Source organism: Trichosurus vulpecula, chromosome 2, assembly GCF_011100635.1.
Source record: "Trichosurus vulpecula isolate mTriVul1 chromosome 2, mTriVul1.pri, whole genome shotgun sequence".
NCBI classification, from domain to species: domain Eukaryota; kingdom Metazoa; phylum Chordata; class Mammalia; order Diprotodontia; family Phalangeridae; genus Trichosurus; species Trichosurus vulpecula.
Window position 1 is genome coordinate 48,133,666 of NC_050574.1, and position 18,149 is coordinate 48,151,814.

Consider the following 18,149-nt stretch of genomic DNA (forward strand, 5'->3'; position numbering starts at 1 on the left):
GGGGGAAAGTAAAGTTTTTGAAGACAAAAGAGACAAAAGCATTAGAAATGGAAAAAGCCACATCATGTTGGTTTTTTGAAAGGAAAAAAACACTCAGTATAACCTATTTTTCCCATCTGTCAATCTTGTTTCAGGCGAGAAATGATGCCCCTTCTGTCCTTGATCTTTTCCGCTCTCTTCATTCTTTTTGGAACAGTCATTGCTCAAGCTTTCAGGCAAGTACCTGGACGTTTACTGGCCTTGCCCTTGAAGTATTTCTGCAGCCAATCTCCATTCAATTTGAAAGCCTTTTTCTTCATTTCTTTAGTGATTCCAATGAGGAGCGAGAGTCACGTCCTCCTGAGAAAGAAGTCAGTGAGAAGACTGAGAAGACTGAGACCTGCTTCAGCAAAGAGAACAGCAGGTAGCAGCATAAAGTCATTCGTAGTCATGAGCTGCCATCGGCATAGCACCTTGAGACTGATGAAGCCCTGGCCTCTTGGCAGATCTAAAAAACATCCTGGACCTGTGGTTTGATTGGTATAGGGACCTCCATAGCACCTGCAGCTTCACATCTTGGGAGCTGCTTTGAGTGAACTAAAGCCGTGCAGTGTACATACACATGATATATGTACATGTGTGTATATAAATGTACATGTGTATGTGCACACATATAAACTGGTATAATCTTTTTGAGGAGGCATTTTATTCACATCTCCAATCCTTAACCTGAAAGGATTGCTGGCTAATTAATTAGCATTCCCACCTGTTTTCATTAGTTTCTTTTAAACCAATCTTACTGCAGTAATTTGTCTTTGTGTTACCTATATTTCCCAGTGTATTACGCTTTCCCTCCCAGAGAACCATCCATAAAACAATAGAAAAGGAAGAAAAGCATCCCACCAAGCTCAAGTTTGACGTGCTGTACAGAGGTTCAGCCCAGCGACCCCTCGACTAGACAAGGAGGGACTTTCTCATAGCTTTTCTCTGGGTTCAGGCTTAGTGGTTATATTTGGTTTGGATTATTTTCTGCTTTTATTCATTTCGTCACGTTGTTGCTATTGTGTATGTTGTTTTCCTGGTTCTGTTTATTTCACTTTGCATCAATTCATGTAAACCTTCCCGTGTTTCTCTGTCTTCATCATATTGTTTTTTACAGCATAGTAAACATTCCAATATATCCTCATTCTGTGGCATGTTTAGCCATTCCCCAACCAGTGGGCATCCTGCTTTGTTTTCAGTTCTTTGCTACAATAAAAAATGCTGCTACAAAAATTATAGTATATATGGAGCCCCTTTTTAAAGGGGCTCCTTAACCTCCTTGGGTTAATTTCCTTATTCTTAGCAATGGGTTCTCTGGGTCAAAAAGTATGGATATTTTAGTCCCTTTATTTGCATAATTATCCAAGCTGCTTTCCAAAATAGTTATACTGCTTCACTGTTCCACCAACAAAGCACCAGTGTGCCTATCTTTCCAGTGCTGCGGCTTAGTGGTGTGTTATGGGGTCATCTCAAAAGAATTCATAGATTCAGACCATCTACAAACCAAGTAAAGGGATTTATTGAGAATTACACATCTCAGAAAGCAGGCTGAGCTCCAAGAAAGAACTGGCAATTTTAGTAAGACAAGACACGCAGTTTTATAGAGTATATGATGCTGATTACACAACAGAAAATACAAATATTAAAAAGGCAGGAGGGGTTCATCAAGGGATTAGGCAATTAGGGGAGTGGTCTCAGCTTTGGTGGAACTATGCATGCGATTTCCCATAATGCAAAAAGGAAAACCCATTTGGAGGGGCATTAATATATGATAATGATATATCATAATAATGATATCATAAACTGCTCTACGCCATAAGTTTACTTTAGGTCAGTTCTTTACTATTACTGCGCAGCCATCATCTTAGGGAAAGCTCCTTCTATAGTTTGGTGGTCAGGCATCCTGCTTAACATCCTGGTGGTGCTGCTTTCTGATTGGCTGGCTGTTGTGGTCCTGTCTGCGGCTACATGGGTGTGGCTTTTGTGGTGGAGTGTATTTCTGTTTCTGTTGGGGAAAGTTTCTGTGAGAAACATGAAGAAGTTGAGATATTGGGGGTGGAGGCAGCTTTTTAGGACACCATCACCAGAACTCCTCCAGCATTGACTATTCCCATCTTTTGTCACCCTTGCCAATTTGCTGGATTGGATGTGAAACCTGAGTTGTTTTTATTTGCATTTCTGTTATTATTAATGATATGCAGTATTCTTCCATGTGGTTATAATTTGTTACAGTTCTTTTGAAAGCTGCTTATATCCTGTTACCACTTAGTCTCTTGGGGAATAGCTTTTAGTCTTATATCTTTCTGTTAGTTGCCTAGAAATCTTATATATCAGATCCTTGTAAGAAATGCAGAAGGTTTTCACCCCTCAATTGACTGCTTCCCTTGTTGCTATTCTCCTCGTTATAGCTGCTTTAATTTTGTTTACACAAAAACTTTTCAAATTCTTGTGCTCGCAATTAAATATTTCATTTCTTGTGGCCAACTTTATCCCTTTTTTGCATAAGAACTCACTTCCTACCTGTGGCTCTTTTGTCTCTTTTCTGATTGTTTTTATGGTTTCTCCCTCTGGAGTCAAGTCAGGTATCCATTTTGAGTTTATTGTGGTATGTGATGCAAAAAAGTTGGTTCAAACCTAATTTCTGCCAGACTGCTTTACCATTTTCCCCATCATTTCTTGTTAAATAGAGAGTTCCTCCCCAGGTAATTTATGTTTTAGAGTTTATCAAACACTGAGTTTGATTTTTAATGATTTTCCTTGCCCCATCTGTTTTACTGGTTTACTTTTCTGTTTTTTAAGTGATACCAAGTAATTTTGATGAGTACTGCCTTGTAGTATAATTTGAAGTCTGGAAGTGCTTATCCCTCCTTCATTCCCACTTATTTCCATTGTTTATCTTGCTACTGTAGACCTTTGGTAGCATCAGTTTTTACTAGAACACTTTGGGCTTATGATAGTCGCCGCTACAATCTGATCAGGCATCAGAGGACTACTTTAGTATGGAGAGATTGTGTCTTTTGTGCCAGGGCCAACTTAGCTAAATTCAGAGAGACTCAGACCAAAGGGCGAGGAACTTGGGGAAAATGCCACCCCAAAGTCCACTAAGTTTTGGAGCATTTCTGATATCCCTTCAGTCATCACAGCAGGGAGTGCCCACCCTTGGCCTGTGAGATCTCTGAATCACTGAGGCCTTAGCCACAGCCTTCTCCTGCCACCTTTTCACTTGTTGATATTTCTCCACAGCAGAATTCCCAAGAAAGGTTTTGTGGAGGTGACTGAGCTCACCGACGTCACGTACACGAGTAACCTAGTGCGACTGAGGCCAGGCCACATGAACGTCGTCCTTATTCTGTCTAACTCCACCAAGACCAGCCTGCTTCAGAAGTTTGCTTTTGAGGTGTACACATTCACTGGGTAAGCTTCGGGGTGTGTGGCGAAAGGCAGGGAGAGAGATCCACATGCCCACGTTGGAGCAGGGGTTAGTTTTGTTGGGCTTTTCCCCCTTTTATGCCCTTTAACTTGGGAGCCCTCTGGGTAATCCAAGCCAGACACAAATGCGAAGCCTGGATTTGAAGTGGAATCCCTCTCATGTGTACCCAAGACCCATGGGTACAATCAGACATAGAAGAAAGGGCATTTGCTTTCAGCCTTGGCCTCAGGTTCTTTTGCTTTGATTGAGCCAAGAGATTGAAAAGATTCCAACGTTCTGGGCCCTTTACTAGAAACTTTACCCTTCATTTCTTGTGAAATGGTGAGTGAAAGTGACCCAGGGATAGGTTTGTGGTAGAGGGAGCCAACCTGGGTCAGGGCCCTCTGAGCCCCTCCTTCTCCTGGGTCTCTGCCCCAGCAGAAGGCATTTGTCCACAGGTGAGTCTAAGTAGATTCTGGCTCACCTGGCTGCTGTTCTTCCCGCAGGAGCAGCTGCCTTCACTTCTCCTTCCTGAGTCTTGATAAGCACCGAGAATGGCTGGAATATCTCTTAGAGTTTGCCCAGGATGCTGCTCCCATCCCAAACCAGTATGATAGGCATTTCTTGGAGCGTGACTACACTGGCTACGTCCTGGCTTTGAACGGACACAAGAAATACTTCTGCCTTTTCAAGCCCCAGAAAACAGTAGATGACGAGGAGACCATTGGTTCTAGTAGTGACCTTGACTCTTCCCTCCATTTGGGCGAGACCCGAGGGAAACCTTTCTGTAATTCTGGATCCAAACCCATCAAAGGCAAACTAAGCAAGCTGTCCTTATGGATGGAACGCCTTTTGGAAGGCTCTTTACAGAGATTCTATATCCCATCGTGGCCTGAACTAGACTGAGAGGATTTTTTTAAAAGAGATTCAGCCCCTCCAGAGACTTCGTAAGAAGACAAGCAGGACTGTCCAGACCATCACACCAGACAGACAATAGGTTTTAGATACTCTTCTAAGACAGTGTCTAGGAGAATCCTCCCTTTGTCTTGCTCTAACCTAAGAGTGAAATATACCACAAGTTGAATTCTCTGTACCAAAATGTTTGGGGTTTTTTTCCTCATTTGGATGCCGCACTATTTAAAGCAGACACTCTCTCTTCCTCTTGTGTCCTCACCACATGTGCTTCCCATACTTTGTCCTGTCTCTTCTGTGGAGAGACCCAATGACTCAGAGAGGACTGAACCTTATGAAGCTCATGGGCAGAGGTAGTCACACACACACACCCCCTCCGTCCTCATCCCTCTCTGTCCTCCTCCCACTGTGCTCCTGCCTCAGTGCCTGCAATAATCCTGGGGCGAGGGTGGAGGGGGGGCACCCTGGAAGTGGCCAGGAGTGTATTTGGGGGTATCCCTCTTTAGCAGACTGTGAGCTGTCTTTCCTGCACTGACAGGCGTGAGCAGGGGCCCTGCATGTGCATTCATTTTTCTTTCCAGGGGAAGGGAAGAGCAAAAGTGTCTGAGACTTTGCAGTTCCATGTTCTTGTTGTGGCCTAAAGCATCCGGACAAGCCTCACCTGCTCAGCCCATAGCCCAGGTGAGGGGGACACCGAGGGAGAGCTGCGGCCACTCTGAGCCATTGCAACGTCTATTGTCTTCAGATGCCTTTCTGTCTCAGCCAGTCGTAGGGCACTCTCTTAACTAGTAGCCATAACCTCTGGTTGGGTTCTCAGATGTAGGGACAAGCTGCCATGAGCCAGTAGATGCGTAGAACCCAAGTCAAGCACTCCTGCCTTGTCTCCAGTCAATGCGAAGGAATCTTTTCAACCCCCAGGGCACAGCGTTAGGACAACAGACATTTCTTTGCATCAAGGAACTTAAAATTTGTCAGTGATTTTATTTTTTTTAATTCTGTTGCCCCCACAGTGCTGTCAAAATCTCTGTCACCGGTGGAACCACTCTAATTGTAGCAACCCATTTAGACGATGCTTGGTTGCAGCCTCTGGCCTGTTTTGATGGGCCATCTCAGCTGTTTTCCATATTAACTTACAATCATGCTCTGCAGCTTCAGGGTCAAACTGAAATCATCAGTTGTTTCAGCTTGCCTGACCCCAGTGCTTGCTTGGCTCCAGATGGGACAGTGCTAGAGCTGACCCCTTCTTTAAGGACAGAGTTGCCAGGAGAGGCGAAGGCTGACTGGCTTTGAAAATGTCAGCATGACCTACTCATCTCTAAAGGCAGAAACCAGAGACAGGACTTGTAGGAAAATGACGTGCGTTTTTTAAATTATAATTGCTTTAGACTTTATTATTTGACTGCAAAATAACCCAGAAGTAGTTACATTGTGAGTGCCTGCAGGGGTAAAGTGGTGAATAATTTAAACCAAGGTTCTTCCCAGTGCCAGGCTTCCCTCTCCCCTTGATCCTCCAAGAAATGCTTGAGTAGCCTTGGCAGCCCATGTCTTGGGACCCGCTGACGAAGAGCTGGAGCATTAGAAACAACCAAGTCAGCATTTGGACTTTGTGGTCCATCGAGCTCAGCCTTGTCCCCAGCCCCGCCTGGTTAGGATGAGTAGGGCTGCACAAGAAAATTGGCTCCAGTGCACCCTTGGGCTTTTGTTTTTGATTCCTGTTTGCATGGGCTTCCTCACCTTAGGTTCTGAAAACCAAAAACCTCTTCCTAAACTTGCTGCTTCTTTTTTTGCACTTTGCCTTGTGTAGACAATGCAAACCAAGTGGCCAGATATACTTTCAGCCCCACTCCTACTAAGACAAGGCCACTGTGTTTGGACTGGAGCCGCTGCTGGGGAAGGTGCTAGTCCTGACAGCTCCCCCAGAAGTCCTTTTTGGGGAGAGGGGTTTTTGTAACGTTAAAAGAAAAATTTTAATCGAGGGACTTGGTAAATGATTGCTAAGATCCCTCCCAACTCTGACACTGTGTTCTAAGGTCTGTTAGAACGGTCCTACCATCCTATGGTTATGGGTTTATGATTTCTTTTTGTACAATATGGGTTTTGCTTTTTTCTTTTCAAACCGAACCCCTTGATAATCTAAGCCTTTCCTCCAAAGATGCATCTCAACTGATATTATTTGCCCTTGTTTCGGAGGCACCTGCATAAAGGATGAATTGTTTATTCAAACCAGCTTTCTAATTTAAGGTGAATTTTGAGGTATGACCAAGTTGATGGAGGAACTTACAACGTTGGCTTCTTTGTTCCTGGTTGATAAGGATGCTGTGTGTAAGTGTGTTCTCTGCTGAAAATAGATACATAAAAGCATGACAGCTGAGCCAGAACAAGTTTGTGCAGAACATTGCTTCATTCCGAAAAAAGATGCCTGTTTGCATTGCCCTCCCAGTCTTCAAAGCCGTGAACTTGAGCAGAGCAATAATACTGTGAGCCCAGCTCCCTGTCACTAACCACCCTCAGACTCTCGCCCCAGCCCCAGCAACCACAGCCTCTGCCTCATCAAGCTTCCCTCCCAGATGCCGTCTGGACCCATCTACCACTGCCACACGTGTGTGCAGGGGCTCCCAGCTGAAAAGCAGTAGGCTTGTGTGGGTAGGAATTAGGGATGGGGAACACACACAGAGGTCCTATTTTTATTTTCTTTTTTAGTAAAAATTCTTAGAAAATGAAGCAAAGTATCTTTGCAATGAAGGGAAATGTAGCTGACAGCCAAACCCTGATGTTGGAGAGCAGCCTGACGGGGCTGTAGTCAGCAGCGCCGCCCCCCACCCCTGGTGCTGGGGCGAGCAGGCTGTCAGCTCAACGCAAGTCTGGAAAGGGAGTGGTCATCCCTGGGAGGGAGGTCTGAAAGGAAGGTGAACATTTTGCACTTTTGATACTCTTAGCGACAAATAACTTATTTAGCAAATTGTCTTTTTTTATGTTTGTTTTTTGTATTGTGAACGGGCATTGATGTCGATGTTATTTTCCTTTTAAGACTTACAGGCTGGAAACTGAAATAAACTATTTTAATGTGTGATGATGTTGGGTCAGCTCCTGGATCGTAACGATGGCAGCCTAGATCACAGTGGCTGCAACAGAGTGGCTCCCCTCACCATGACCGCAGGTGTCACATGCACCCCCTGCATGGGCTGGTTTCATGGGCGGCTCTTCCTTTCTTTGTAAGCCCGACATTTCTGCAGGTCTTACGTCCAAGATGTAATTGCAAACTCCCAATCGGTTTAGTAACTTCCCGGTGCAAAGCCATCTTTTTGTCTAATTTTTGTTTAATTGTAACTATGTCCTTGGAAAGAATTATATCAATGACCATTTTACTTTGCTATTTCTAGAAGTCAGATACCTAGGACACATTTAGCAGAAAATCATGATTTGGCTTGGCAAAAACTTGTCCTCTTGGCGCTTCAGCTAGGCCACTTACTAGGACCTGTCTGCCCTGTGGCCAGTCCACTCTGATAAGGAGCTTTCCCTTTGAGAAGCCAGGAACAGCTCAGGCAGTTTTCACTTTGGGGAGAACACACAGCATCTCAAACAGCAGATTGGCTGCCAGGAGAGCTGTGTTTCCTGAAAAGGAAGAAGACCCATGGGAATTTGCTAAGCAGCTTCCCCCCCCCCCCCCCCAAGGAACTCCTCTCACAAAAGCTTTAGAATGAGAATGGGACCACATGCCCAAGAGGAATTTTTTTCCACTGTCCATCCCTCCCTTAGGACTCCCAACTACATGACATCCATCTTCCCGAGACTGGATTTAGTCGCTACTCCTTTGTTCAGCATCAGTATTTAAAAGCTCAGTTGGAATACCCTTTTTTTTTTAATCCAGAAAGAGAAATTTCCTGAGGAAAATTTGTCCTAAGTATCTTATATAATGTCATCAGCTCTTTCAGTGAGCCAGGCCCTAAACCTAGAGGCCTTTTGCATCTGTCATGTATATTTGCTGTTGAAGCAGCCTGTTCGGTAATGCAGGCCGCTGCTCCAAGTGTTAGCTTTTCAGTGAAATGTTAAAGCAGAAATATAAAATATTAAAGCAGGTTGGCTCCTCTATCACAGAACTGCAGGCCTAGCTTCTTTTTCTTCAACAGACAGGTGGGAAAAGCTAATAATATTTAACTCTCTCCCAGGGGTTTTGTTAGGGTTAATTAGCTTGCGTTGGCAAGGAGCAGGATCAGAAGCTGCGTTGCCTCACTATTAGAAATGTTCCCTTCACTGAATGAGGAGAACTTCACGTATCCCAAGTGACCGACCAAACACTACTCTGGCCTGGCCATTACTTGTGACTTTGTCCCCATACTCACCAGAAGGATCATAGATAGGCGCGACTTCCACGAGGTCGCAGCCCACCACGTTCAGGCCTTGACATCCACGGATAATCTCCAAGGCCTAAGCAAGGTAAACAGTCATGTTAGGTAAGGAAACAGGAATTCAGCCTGTCAGGCACAGTGAACCCCTCAGTGAACCTCATGCTGTGACTTCTAAGGTCCAATCTACAGCTTTCTAACAGAGTCCCAAATGAATCTTGGTCCCTGAAGTACCCCGCCCCTGCCCAAGTGTTAGAGATAAATGGATTTTGAACTGGAGGTAATGTCCAAGATAATTCACAGTCCACTAGATGCCCTGGAGAGAACACATGAACAAAAGTCCCCGCCTTCAAGAAGCTTGTGTCTTACCAGGGCAATGTATACACAAAGCAACTTAGAGACTAATACCTGGGGAAATCAGGGCCGGTGTGAAGGTCACACCTGAACTGTGCTGTGAAAGAGGCTAGAGAGATTGCACAGCAGAGGAGAGGAAGGAAAACATTCAGACAGGAAGCCTCTCTGTAAAGGCATGGAGGTGGCCAGGTTAGAACAGAGTGCATGAAGGGAACTGAGGAGAAAGACTGGAAAAACAGGAGCCCCATTTTGGAGGGCTATAAGTGTACTAGGCTCAGGACTGCATTTTCTGCTGGCAGCAACCCTCTCATTTTACAGATAAAGAAATGGGCCCAGAGAGGTGATTATTTGTCCAAGCTGGCATATTACTGCAGCAAGTGAAAGAGCCAGAATTTGAACCCAGGTCTCCATTCTTTGACTCAAAGCTGAGTGACTCTGCAGCCATCTATTGAAGTGGAGAATTGAGACATTTATTCTTTCAGAGCCTCCTTACTTGACTTGGTGTGAGGCCAGCAATCTCAGGAGTCCCCGTCCCTGGGGCATAAGCTGGATCCAAGGCATCGATATCAAAGCTGATATAAATAGGTTTGTCTCCCATCTGCTGCCTCACTTCCCCCATCAACGGAACTAGCGACTTCAGCCAGCAATCTTCAGCCAGGACCACACGGAAGCCCTATAGAGGGTGAAATTAAAGATCTCTGGAGAACAGAAGAGTTTCCCAAGCCAGAGAAGGGAAAACGACTTTCTCTGCTGCTGTTATGGGAGAGACCAGGGAGTTTTTCCAGTCCCTTTCTGTTTTATCGCTATTCCCTTCCTTCTGTCCCCACTCAAAAATCAGTCACTATCGAACTGACTGAGCACCCCTAAAGGCATCCAGAGACCACACTGGGCAGCTCCTCATCCTCTGAATGGCTCTTTTGATTTATTCTTCAAGCATTAAACAAAATGAAATGCTAAGTTTCAGTTACATGTTGGTGAAAATAAAATCCTTTTTTCCCCATCGAGTTCCTGAGTAGGTGGATACATTTGAACTGATTCCAGACTGGACCTGTGAATTAATTGGTATAGAAAACTCCCTTTACCAATGCAGATCTACATATGCTTTGCAACTTTTAGAGAAGTGGGGCCCTGAAAAGTTAAAAGGCTTGGCCCTGGTCCCACAGCCAGCATGCAGAGGAAGGGACTTGAACCTAGGGCTTCCTGTTTTCCAGGTCAGTTCTTTATCTCCTATGTTAGGCTGTCTTTTGATAAATATAACTTAAGGTGGGAGAGATCACCAACAGCCAAGGACAAGGAAAGGGACTTCCTGGAAGAGAGGGCATGTGAGCTCAACCTGGCAGAATGTGTTGAAACACTAATAAAGCTGTCATGACTGGGCTTTAAAAACTTCTCCCTAGAATGAAATAATTCCTATCATGTTTCCTCAGGCTACTGTCCCATCTTGTATATAAGAAATGCATTTGGGGTCCCTGCATCCCCGTCAAACGCTGCTTAGCTTGTTCCTGGGAGCAGCTGGTAATATTCTTGGTACCATTCCACTAACACCCGCCTCCCTTCTTATTTCCTCACCACCAAAATGTGGTTTCTCATCCCATAGGCCAGCATCCTTGTCTATGTCTCGTGTAACACTTCTGGTAAAAACAGTCTGTCAGCCCCAGCATTCCAGGCTTCGTGACTAAAGCAAGCCCTGACCACCACCTTACATAAGTTTTAGGGAGAGAAGGGGAGAAGAACTCTTCTTGTCCAGTCCATCACCTGGTCTCGATTGTATTTGTAGGGATTCAGGGTCATGGAAGATCCCCGGATGCCTATCTGCACCACTCGTTTACAGTCCAGGAGTCCTTCTTCTACACAGCGGCGAAAGGGGGTCCCGTGGTAGAGCTTCTCTCCCAAGGCTTTGTCAGCTGTATCTGTGTGGGCATCGACGTGTAACAGCCCAACAGGACCATGCCTAGGGACAGCGGAGGGACCAGAGGGGAGAGTCATGTCTTTGGGTTAATAGAAAATTTAGACAACACACAGTCCCTGCCCTCATGGAACTTATAGTCTAGTAGGAGAATATAACATACGGATAACTTTGATAAAAGTAAATATATGATAAACACATCCAAGTATGGCGAATGAAGCATCCTATGGGAGGGCTAAAGTAGAGAAAGATGATTAAAGAGATTGGGTTCAGGTCCTAGGCTCAACTACTTACTAGCTCTGTGATTCTGGGCAAGTCACTGAAGACCCCTCTATGCCTCCATTCTATAAAATGAAGGGTTTAGACCAGCTGGTGTCAAACTAATAGAAAAAGGGGCCACTAAACTATAAGCTAGCCACATATTGACTGAGTTTTAAAATGGAGTGTTATCTGTGCTATTGCACTTTTATTTATTTTGTTAAATATTTCCCATTTATCTTTTAATCTGGTTCTGGTCAAACTTGGGAGTGTGGTGGGCCTCGTGCTCATGGCTGACACCTCTGGATTAGCACTTTTCATCTTGATTCTATGATTGACTCACTGGGATGGGCTAGAGAAGGCTCCCTAGAGAAGGTAGCATTCTGATTGGGGCTTAAAAGGACGTACAGAAATTCAAGAGGGAGAGGCGAGGGGTGAGCATGGCAAGCATGAAGGACAACATGAATGAAGACTAGCTTGCGTGTGCGTATACATGAGATAAATGGCCTTCCCCCAAGGGAGTACATGGGAGGGAATAAGTCATATGATACATGGCTAGAGAGAGAACATGGCAGCCTTCAATGCCAGGACAGAAAAATCTCAACCTCACTCAGGAGGAAGTAGGTGGTCCTACTCTCAAGATTTTCCCCTATTCCACAATTCCAGGATTGGTTTGGTTTTCTTCAACTGGCCTCTTGGTCCCAAACCTTAATCAAATGATCAAATCACACGGTTGGGGACAGTGATAAGCTTGCAGAAATGAGTCTGGATGTGTTGATTGCCACCTGGAACTTTTAGGTTTCTTAGGGCTGTATTGTGAGAGCTGTTTGAAAATGGATTTAGAGATGAGAGGGGAGCCTTGAGATTATCTAGTCTAACTCCTTTGTTTTATAAAGGAGAAAATGGGAGGGCTCCAGAGGTTAAGTGACTTGTTGAAGGTCACACAGGTAGGAAGTAGCAGAATCGGAATTTGAACCTGGGCTCCCTGGCCCCCAATCCATCTTTTCACCACGCCATGCCACCCCCATGGTGGCCATAGGCACACCACAGGACTACACCAAGTACAGATCGATCCTAAATGGCCCTTTTGTTCTCTGTTCTCCATCCAGGCGACAATGGAGCATTTCCCTGTTCAGCTTCTCCTAGGAGAAACCCATCTGTTGTGTGGGTAGGAAAGAGCCACCACCTCCCCGCCCCCACCCCCGCCTCCAAGCTCACCCTAATCTAAATGCTCAGTCCTTCCTTTGTCATTGAATGCTGAAACCAAACCAAATAAAACTCACCGTCATCTAAAGATTGAATACTTCACTCCAGCTCTTGAAAAACCAGAAGGAAAATTTAAATGCTGAGCACACTGGCCAGAACAAGATAGAAGCATGCACCAGAGGGTCAATGTGCTCTGGAGACCCAGAAGATTCTGACTCGAGCCTGGCAAATGACAGATGCTCATGGAGCCGTTCTTCATTTATCCTAGATGCACACCACCAGCCCAGGTGTTTGGCTAGGCGACCTCCTAATACTTCCCTACCCCCAACCAACGACCTAAGCTCATATGACCTCAGAACCAACAATGCCTGGGTTTTAAAAAACTAATTTGTTTTAGATCTCCTGAAACTCACTTTTCTGCCAATGCCTGCAGTATGGGGTAAGTGATTGTGTGATCTCCTCCTGTAATGAAAGAAAAAGAAAAAAAGTCACCCTCCTTTGGAATTACAGGGAGGAATGATGGACTCTGCATAGTACATAGATTATAACAAGTTAAAATGTGCCTAATTTGGAGCTCCTTTCCATTAAGATGAAAGAACTGAAGCCAGAGATGAAGTAAAAGTGGGTTCCATGATGGGGTGGCAAGGATTAAGGCAGGGGAATAGCTTCCATTTGAACACTTTCGAAGCACATTAAAGAAACTGAGCCACCCACTAAACCATGCTCAAGAAAATACTTAAAGGTGAAGCTGATACAAGCATAGGGTTGTATCCCCACTGCCTCAAGCCATCAGGATCGCTCATCTCTCTACCTTAGTAGACAGTTTTATGGCACCTTAGGTCCTAAGCTGAGGTGAGAAGCTTGAGGGCACTTCCTAAGAAGGGACATACACATGTAGCCCACTGTGGGGAAGGTATTGACTCAAAGTCTTCCCAGTCTGGGAGCATCTGCTGGGATAAGCCCACTCCTCCCAATCCCACCCACCCACTCAAGATCATCTCCACGTCATCTTGAAGAGTCTAAAAATGGCTTTTGTTTCCCCAGGAAAATAAAATGTTCTTGGACCTTCAGTAGCTCATAGCATATGGGACAAATATGTCACATTAAGCAGTCATGAAATCAGCAGGGAGTTGAGAGAGGAAGGGAGGTTGAGCAAGGGACTTCAGCAGGCACGCCAATCAACCCTGGCTATGCAGGATTGTAGTATCTGCCTTCTGAAGGCTTCACATGGCCCAGATCCGTCTGTGTGAAAGAACTCAACTGACCCATGAGTTTCTTTTAATTTTGTCATCCTCCCACTCCCAGGTAGGACAATGAATGACATTTCTCTCTTTTTCGATTCCAATTCTGATTGCTCCCAGGCTCCCCATCTTGGTACCAGACTTAGTGTGAAAACTCAATCCGCTGCCGCCCAGGACTCCAGTGATTCACCACCTGAGTTAAAATCCGGTCTCTGATACTTGACTGTATGACTCTAGGCAAGTCACTTACCCTCTGCCTGCCTCTATTTCCTCAACAGTAAAATGGGGTCATACTAGCACCTAACTCCCAGGGTTGTTGGGAGGATCGAGTAAGATAACTCTTTTTAAAGTATTTAGCACAGCGCCTTAAACACAATAGGAGCTTAATAAAAGTGGTTTTTTTCATTCCTTCCTTCAGCTGCAGGGACTACAGATGTGGTTTCACTATGTCTGCAGAATGAGTGAAACAGTAATCCATCCTTGCCCTGGGCAAGCAGCTAGGTTCAAAGCTATAAGAAAATTAGCTCATGGATGCTGGCATTTACATCACACTAAGCATTTTACAAGTGTGATCTCATTTGATCTTTACAACAACCCTGGGGGGCAGATGCTATTATTATCTGCCTTTTACAGTTGGGGAAACCAAGGCAGGCAGAGGTGGTGTGACTTACCCAGGGTCACATGGCTAGTAGATGTCTGAGACCAGGTGTTTGAATCCAGGACTTCTAGTGCTCTATCCACTGCCCTACCTGGCTGCCTCATGATATGAAAATAAACTGCCGTGGTCCCTTACCCAAGGTGAGAGGAATACAGCCGGCCTCTGCAATCCTCTGATAGGCTTCGCGAATGAGCCGGCAGCTGTCTGGCAGGTTGTACAGATTGACATCCACGTCACCAATGTCAGCCACAGAGAGGGACTGGAAGGGGAGAGCACCAGTGCTTGGGTTAACTGTCCTCAGCAACACAGATTCCTCCCGGATCCGTCGAGGTCCAAACCTGGGAGAAGAGGAGCATCATGATTAATCACCTGCAAAAGGAGAGGAAGGCCCTGGGTGACCTTGTCACAGCACAAAGCCTCTAGGAGCAGTCAGACGGCTGTTACCAGAAGCAGTTTGGAAGAGCCCTTCTCTCCAGACCTGCTTCTTCTGGGATAATAATAGTTTCTATTAATAATATTAATTAAACATTAATATAAATATTAATTAATAATATTTATTATAATAGCTAGCATTAAGTGCCTACTGTGTGCCAGACACTATACTAAGCACCTTCTAATCATTATGTCACTTGATTCTCACAATAAACCCAAAAAGTAGGGGCTAATATTATCCCCATTTTATAGTTGAGGGAACAGGCAGGCAGAAGGTAAGTGACTTGCCTAGGGTCAAATAAGTAGTAGTCGTCTGAGGTCAGAATTGAACTCAGGCCTACCTGACTCCAGGCCCAGTAAGTAGCCTGTCCACCAAGCCCCATATGTGCCCCATATGTGCAGGACAAAATAATTTTCTTTTAAACAGCAATGAAGTATAGCTTGTTAGTTTTTCAGAAATAAGAATTTTTAGGAGAAATATAAAAGTAACCCCCCCCCCTCCTCCACCACCACCAAAAGAGTTTTGAGGGAAGCTAGGTGGCACAATGGATAGAGCACTGGGCCTGCAATCAGGAAGACTCATCTCTCTGAGTTTGAATCTGACCTCAGACACTTCCTAGCTATGTCACCCTGAGCAAATCACTTAACCCTGTTTGCCTCAGTTTCCTCATCTGTAAAATGAGCTGGAGAAAGAAATGGCAAACCACTCCAGTGTCTCTGGAAAGGAAATCCCAGATGGAGTCACGAAGGGTTGGACACAACAAAAATGACTGAAGAACAACAAAAAACTTCATCGATTTTTTCCTCCAAAAGTACAAGGCATAAATAAGCTTAATGCCAGTCATTGGTCTGCTTGGATAAAGTCAAGGAGAATCCTAGTATTTAACAGGCTGCACTCTTGGTTCATCTCCCTTCTGCCTCCTTGTTACCATCCCCCTCAGCTCATCCCTCTCAGCTGATTCATGGAAGAGATTGTGCTTTTACCAAGGCCACAGACCCAGCTGTGTCAGCTCAGGCTGCATTATGAGCATTCAATTCGATACGTCAGGTTCCCAGGATTTGGCCCTCCTTCACCAGGGCAGATTGCAGCCCCCAATGACTTAATGGATGGTCTTTGGTACCTCTTTGTGATTGTTCAGTCCTTTCAGTCACGTCCGACTCTCCATGACCATTTGGGGTTTGTTTTTTTTAGCAAAGATACTGGAGTGGTTTATCATTCCCTTCTCCAGCTCATTTTACAATGAAGAAACTGAAGCAAACAGGGTGAAGTGACTCAACCAGGGTCACATAGCTAGTAAGTATCTGAGGCCAGATTTGAACTCAGGTAGATGAGTCTTCCTGACTCTAGACCCAGAGCTCTATCTGCTCTGCCTTGGCAGCTCTAGCCACCAAAAAAAAAATCACCCTGCAGTCAACCTGGTGACAAGGTTCTGCAAACCCAACTGGTCTGGTCCTCCAAAAACAGAAATCTTGTCAGTCGGTCACAGAGCCCATGTTCCAAGTCTGTGTAAACTGGCGGGACCTGCTAGATTAGTACTCTGCTGACATAGCCTCTGATAACCTCTACATCCGTAATAACTAATTAGCAAACCCACTCCATTAAAGTCCCGATCCAAATGAGGTGCACTGTGGAGGGACGGCCAGACCTGGAATCAGGAAGACCTAGTTCAAATCCAATTCAGATGCCAACTGGGTGGCTCTGGGCAAGGCACTTAACCCCTCTGTACCTCAGTTTCCTCATCTGCAAAATGGAGGGCCTAACAGCACCTACCTCCCAAAGTTGTTATGAGGATCAAATGTTTAATGCCTTGATAACCTTAAAATATTGTATAAATATGTAAGTTTTCAAAATGCTGTTTGTTAATTCATTTGGTCCTCATAACAACCCTGGGAGCAGGTGCTGATATTATCCCCCCTACAGAGGAGGAAACTGAACCCAGAGGGGTTAAGTGATTTGCCCCAGGTCATATGACCACTCAATATCTGAGGTCATTTAAAACTCCAGGCTCCCCTCTACTGTCCCACCAAGTGGAAGAAGTGGTTAATAGCTTCTCTTTCATTCATTCATAGCAACCCTATCAGGAAGTACAGTAATGGATTGTTACTGCCTATTTTACAGATAAGAAAATTAAGGCTTGGAAAGGTGAAGGGCCTTGCCCAAAGTCACCTAACTAAGAAAGTGTGAGAGCTGGAATACATGCCAAGCCTCCAAACTCCATGTCTGGGGGACACTGGGCTCTCTGTTGCCTCTCGAGGGAGCTTACCTTGTCCCAGGTCGGTTAGAGGTGCCAATATCTAGAGGAACTCCCACAAATGCAGCATCCAGTCCTTGAGGGGAGCTCTGCAAGGGCAGTCTCATCATGGTGCAGACACCCACTGACCGGGCTACAAACTCAGAGCTGGGAGGCATGTTACGTGTGGCACCCGAGGTCCAGCGGCTTGCGATGTCTGACCACTGGAGGTGGTTCTTGAAAAGCCTGGGAGCAGAGCCAGCTAGGCAGCCAGAGTGGGCCCATGGGAGCAGGGGGAAGGCCCTGGTCAAAGGCGTTCGGCAGGTCCCTGACCATCGTAGTATGCTGAGTCCTGAGGAGGCCCTCACATGGACGACATTCCTCCACAAACTGGCTTGGAGAAGTCTTCGGCCATGGCAGAAGAGCTGCTCCATGCTGTCCTGGGGCTGGTGAAATCCTTCCTGGCCTTTGGCTTTCCTCTGTAGCAACCAAGTTGATTGATCAGTAACTTAGTCCTGCTCAAAGGGCAGAGGAACAGAGAATATCTTCTGGGGCCACTTTAGTTCAAAGGCAGTGGGGGAGGGAATTCCAAGGCCAACAGAAAGGCTCATTCATTCCCCACTCCCACCCCAGCCCCAGCTCCGTTAGAAGCAAAGCTGGGCCTCAGAAAGAACACTGTGGCAAGTTCCTCTGGCACCTGTCCAGTATGAAGATAACAATGATAATTCAAATTTCTCCAGCACGTGGTTCTTGACCTATAGATAAATTTCAGAGAGGTGTGTGAACCAGCATGGGGAAAAAGTTCCACCCTGATTTAGTATTTTCTTCAGTTATGAGTTATTTTTTGTTTTAGTTATTATTTTCTAAATTACCCTGAAAAAGGGTGGCTCCATGAATAGAGTGCCCAGGCCTGAAGCACGAAGACCTGAGTTCAAATCCAGCCTCAGACACTTACTAGCTATGTGATCCTAGGCAAGTCACTTCACCCTATTTGCCTCAGTTTCCTCATCTATAAAATGAGTTGGAGAAGGAAATGACAAACCACTCCAGTATCTTTGCCAAGAAAACCCCAAATAGAGTCATGAAGAGACAGATGTGACTGAAATGACTGAGCAACAAGAAAGGGTCCCCAGGCTTCACCAGACTGCCAACGGTGTCCAGAAGGAAAGGGAGGGAAA

At 45.4% G+C, this 18,149-nt stretch overlaps 2 protein-coding genes across 4 annotated transcripts in view; one reads left to right on the forward strand and one right to left on the reverse strand.

The window, feature by feature from the left end:
- DNAJC16 (DnaJ heat shock protein family (Hsp40) member C16) overlaps positions 1-7,412 on the forward strand; it is a 35,867-nt gene extending 28,455 nt beyond the window's left edge. For 2 of the 3 annotated variants that reach the window (XM_036747248.1, XM_036747250.1), the window contains 4 exons: positions 135-215; positions 308-403; positions 3,265-3,435; positions 3,937-7,412. In XM_036747248.1, coding sequence (XP_036603143.1) covers positions 135-215; positions 308-403; positions 3,265-3,435; positions 3,937-4,336 — 748 coding nt within the window. In that variant the 3' untranslated portion in view covers positions 4,337-7,412. The remainder of the gene's footprint in view (positions 1-134; positions 216-307; positions 404-3,264; positions 3,436-3,936) is intronic. The other variant, XM_036747249.1, reaches the window with a different exon arrangement.
- On the reverse strand, positions 6,725-17,451 carry AGMAT (agmatinase). Its single transcript, XM_036747251.1, has 7 exons — positions 17,005-17,451; positions 14,444-14,646; positions 12,823-12,871; positions 10,795-10,990; positions 9,533-9,712; positions 8,683-8,767; positions 6,725-7,954 (listed from the first exon to the last, which is right to left on the reverse strand). The coding sequence occupies exons 1-7, from the start codon at positions 17,403-17,405 to the stop codon at positions 7,881-7,883; spliced, it is 1,188 nt and encodes a 395-aa protein (XP_036603146.1). The 5' UTR covers positions 17,406-17,451; the 3' UTR covers positions 6,725-7,880.
- Positions 17,452-18,149: the final 698 nt, after the last annotated feature.

Bases quoted from the DNA above. Each gene is read 5' to 3' on its own strand.
- AGMAT (XM_036747251.1), bottom strand. From the start codon at position 17,405: ATGGAGCAGCTCTTCTGCCATGGCCGAAGACTTCTCCAAGCCAGTTTG. The intron at 10,991-12,822 runs GTGAGTTTCAGG...CGCTGTCCCTAG, and splicing joins CTGCAGGCATTGGCAGAAAA to GCATGGTCCTGTTGGGCTGT. The intron at 8,768-9,532 runs GTAAGGAGGCTC...TACCTTGCTTAG, and splicing joins CTGGCCTCACACCAAGTCAA to GCCTTGGAGATTATCCGTGG.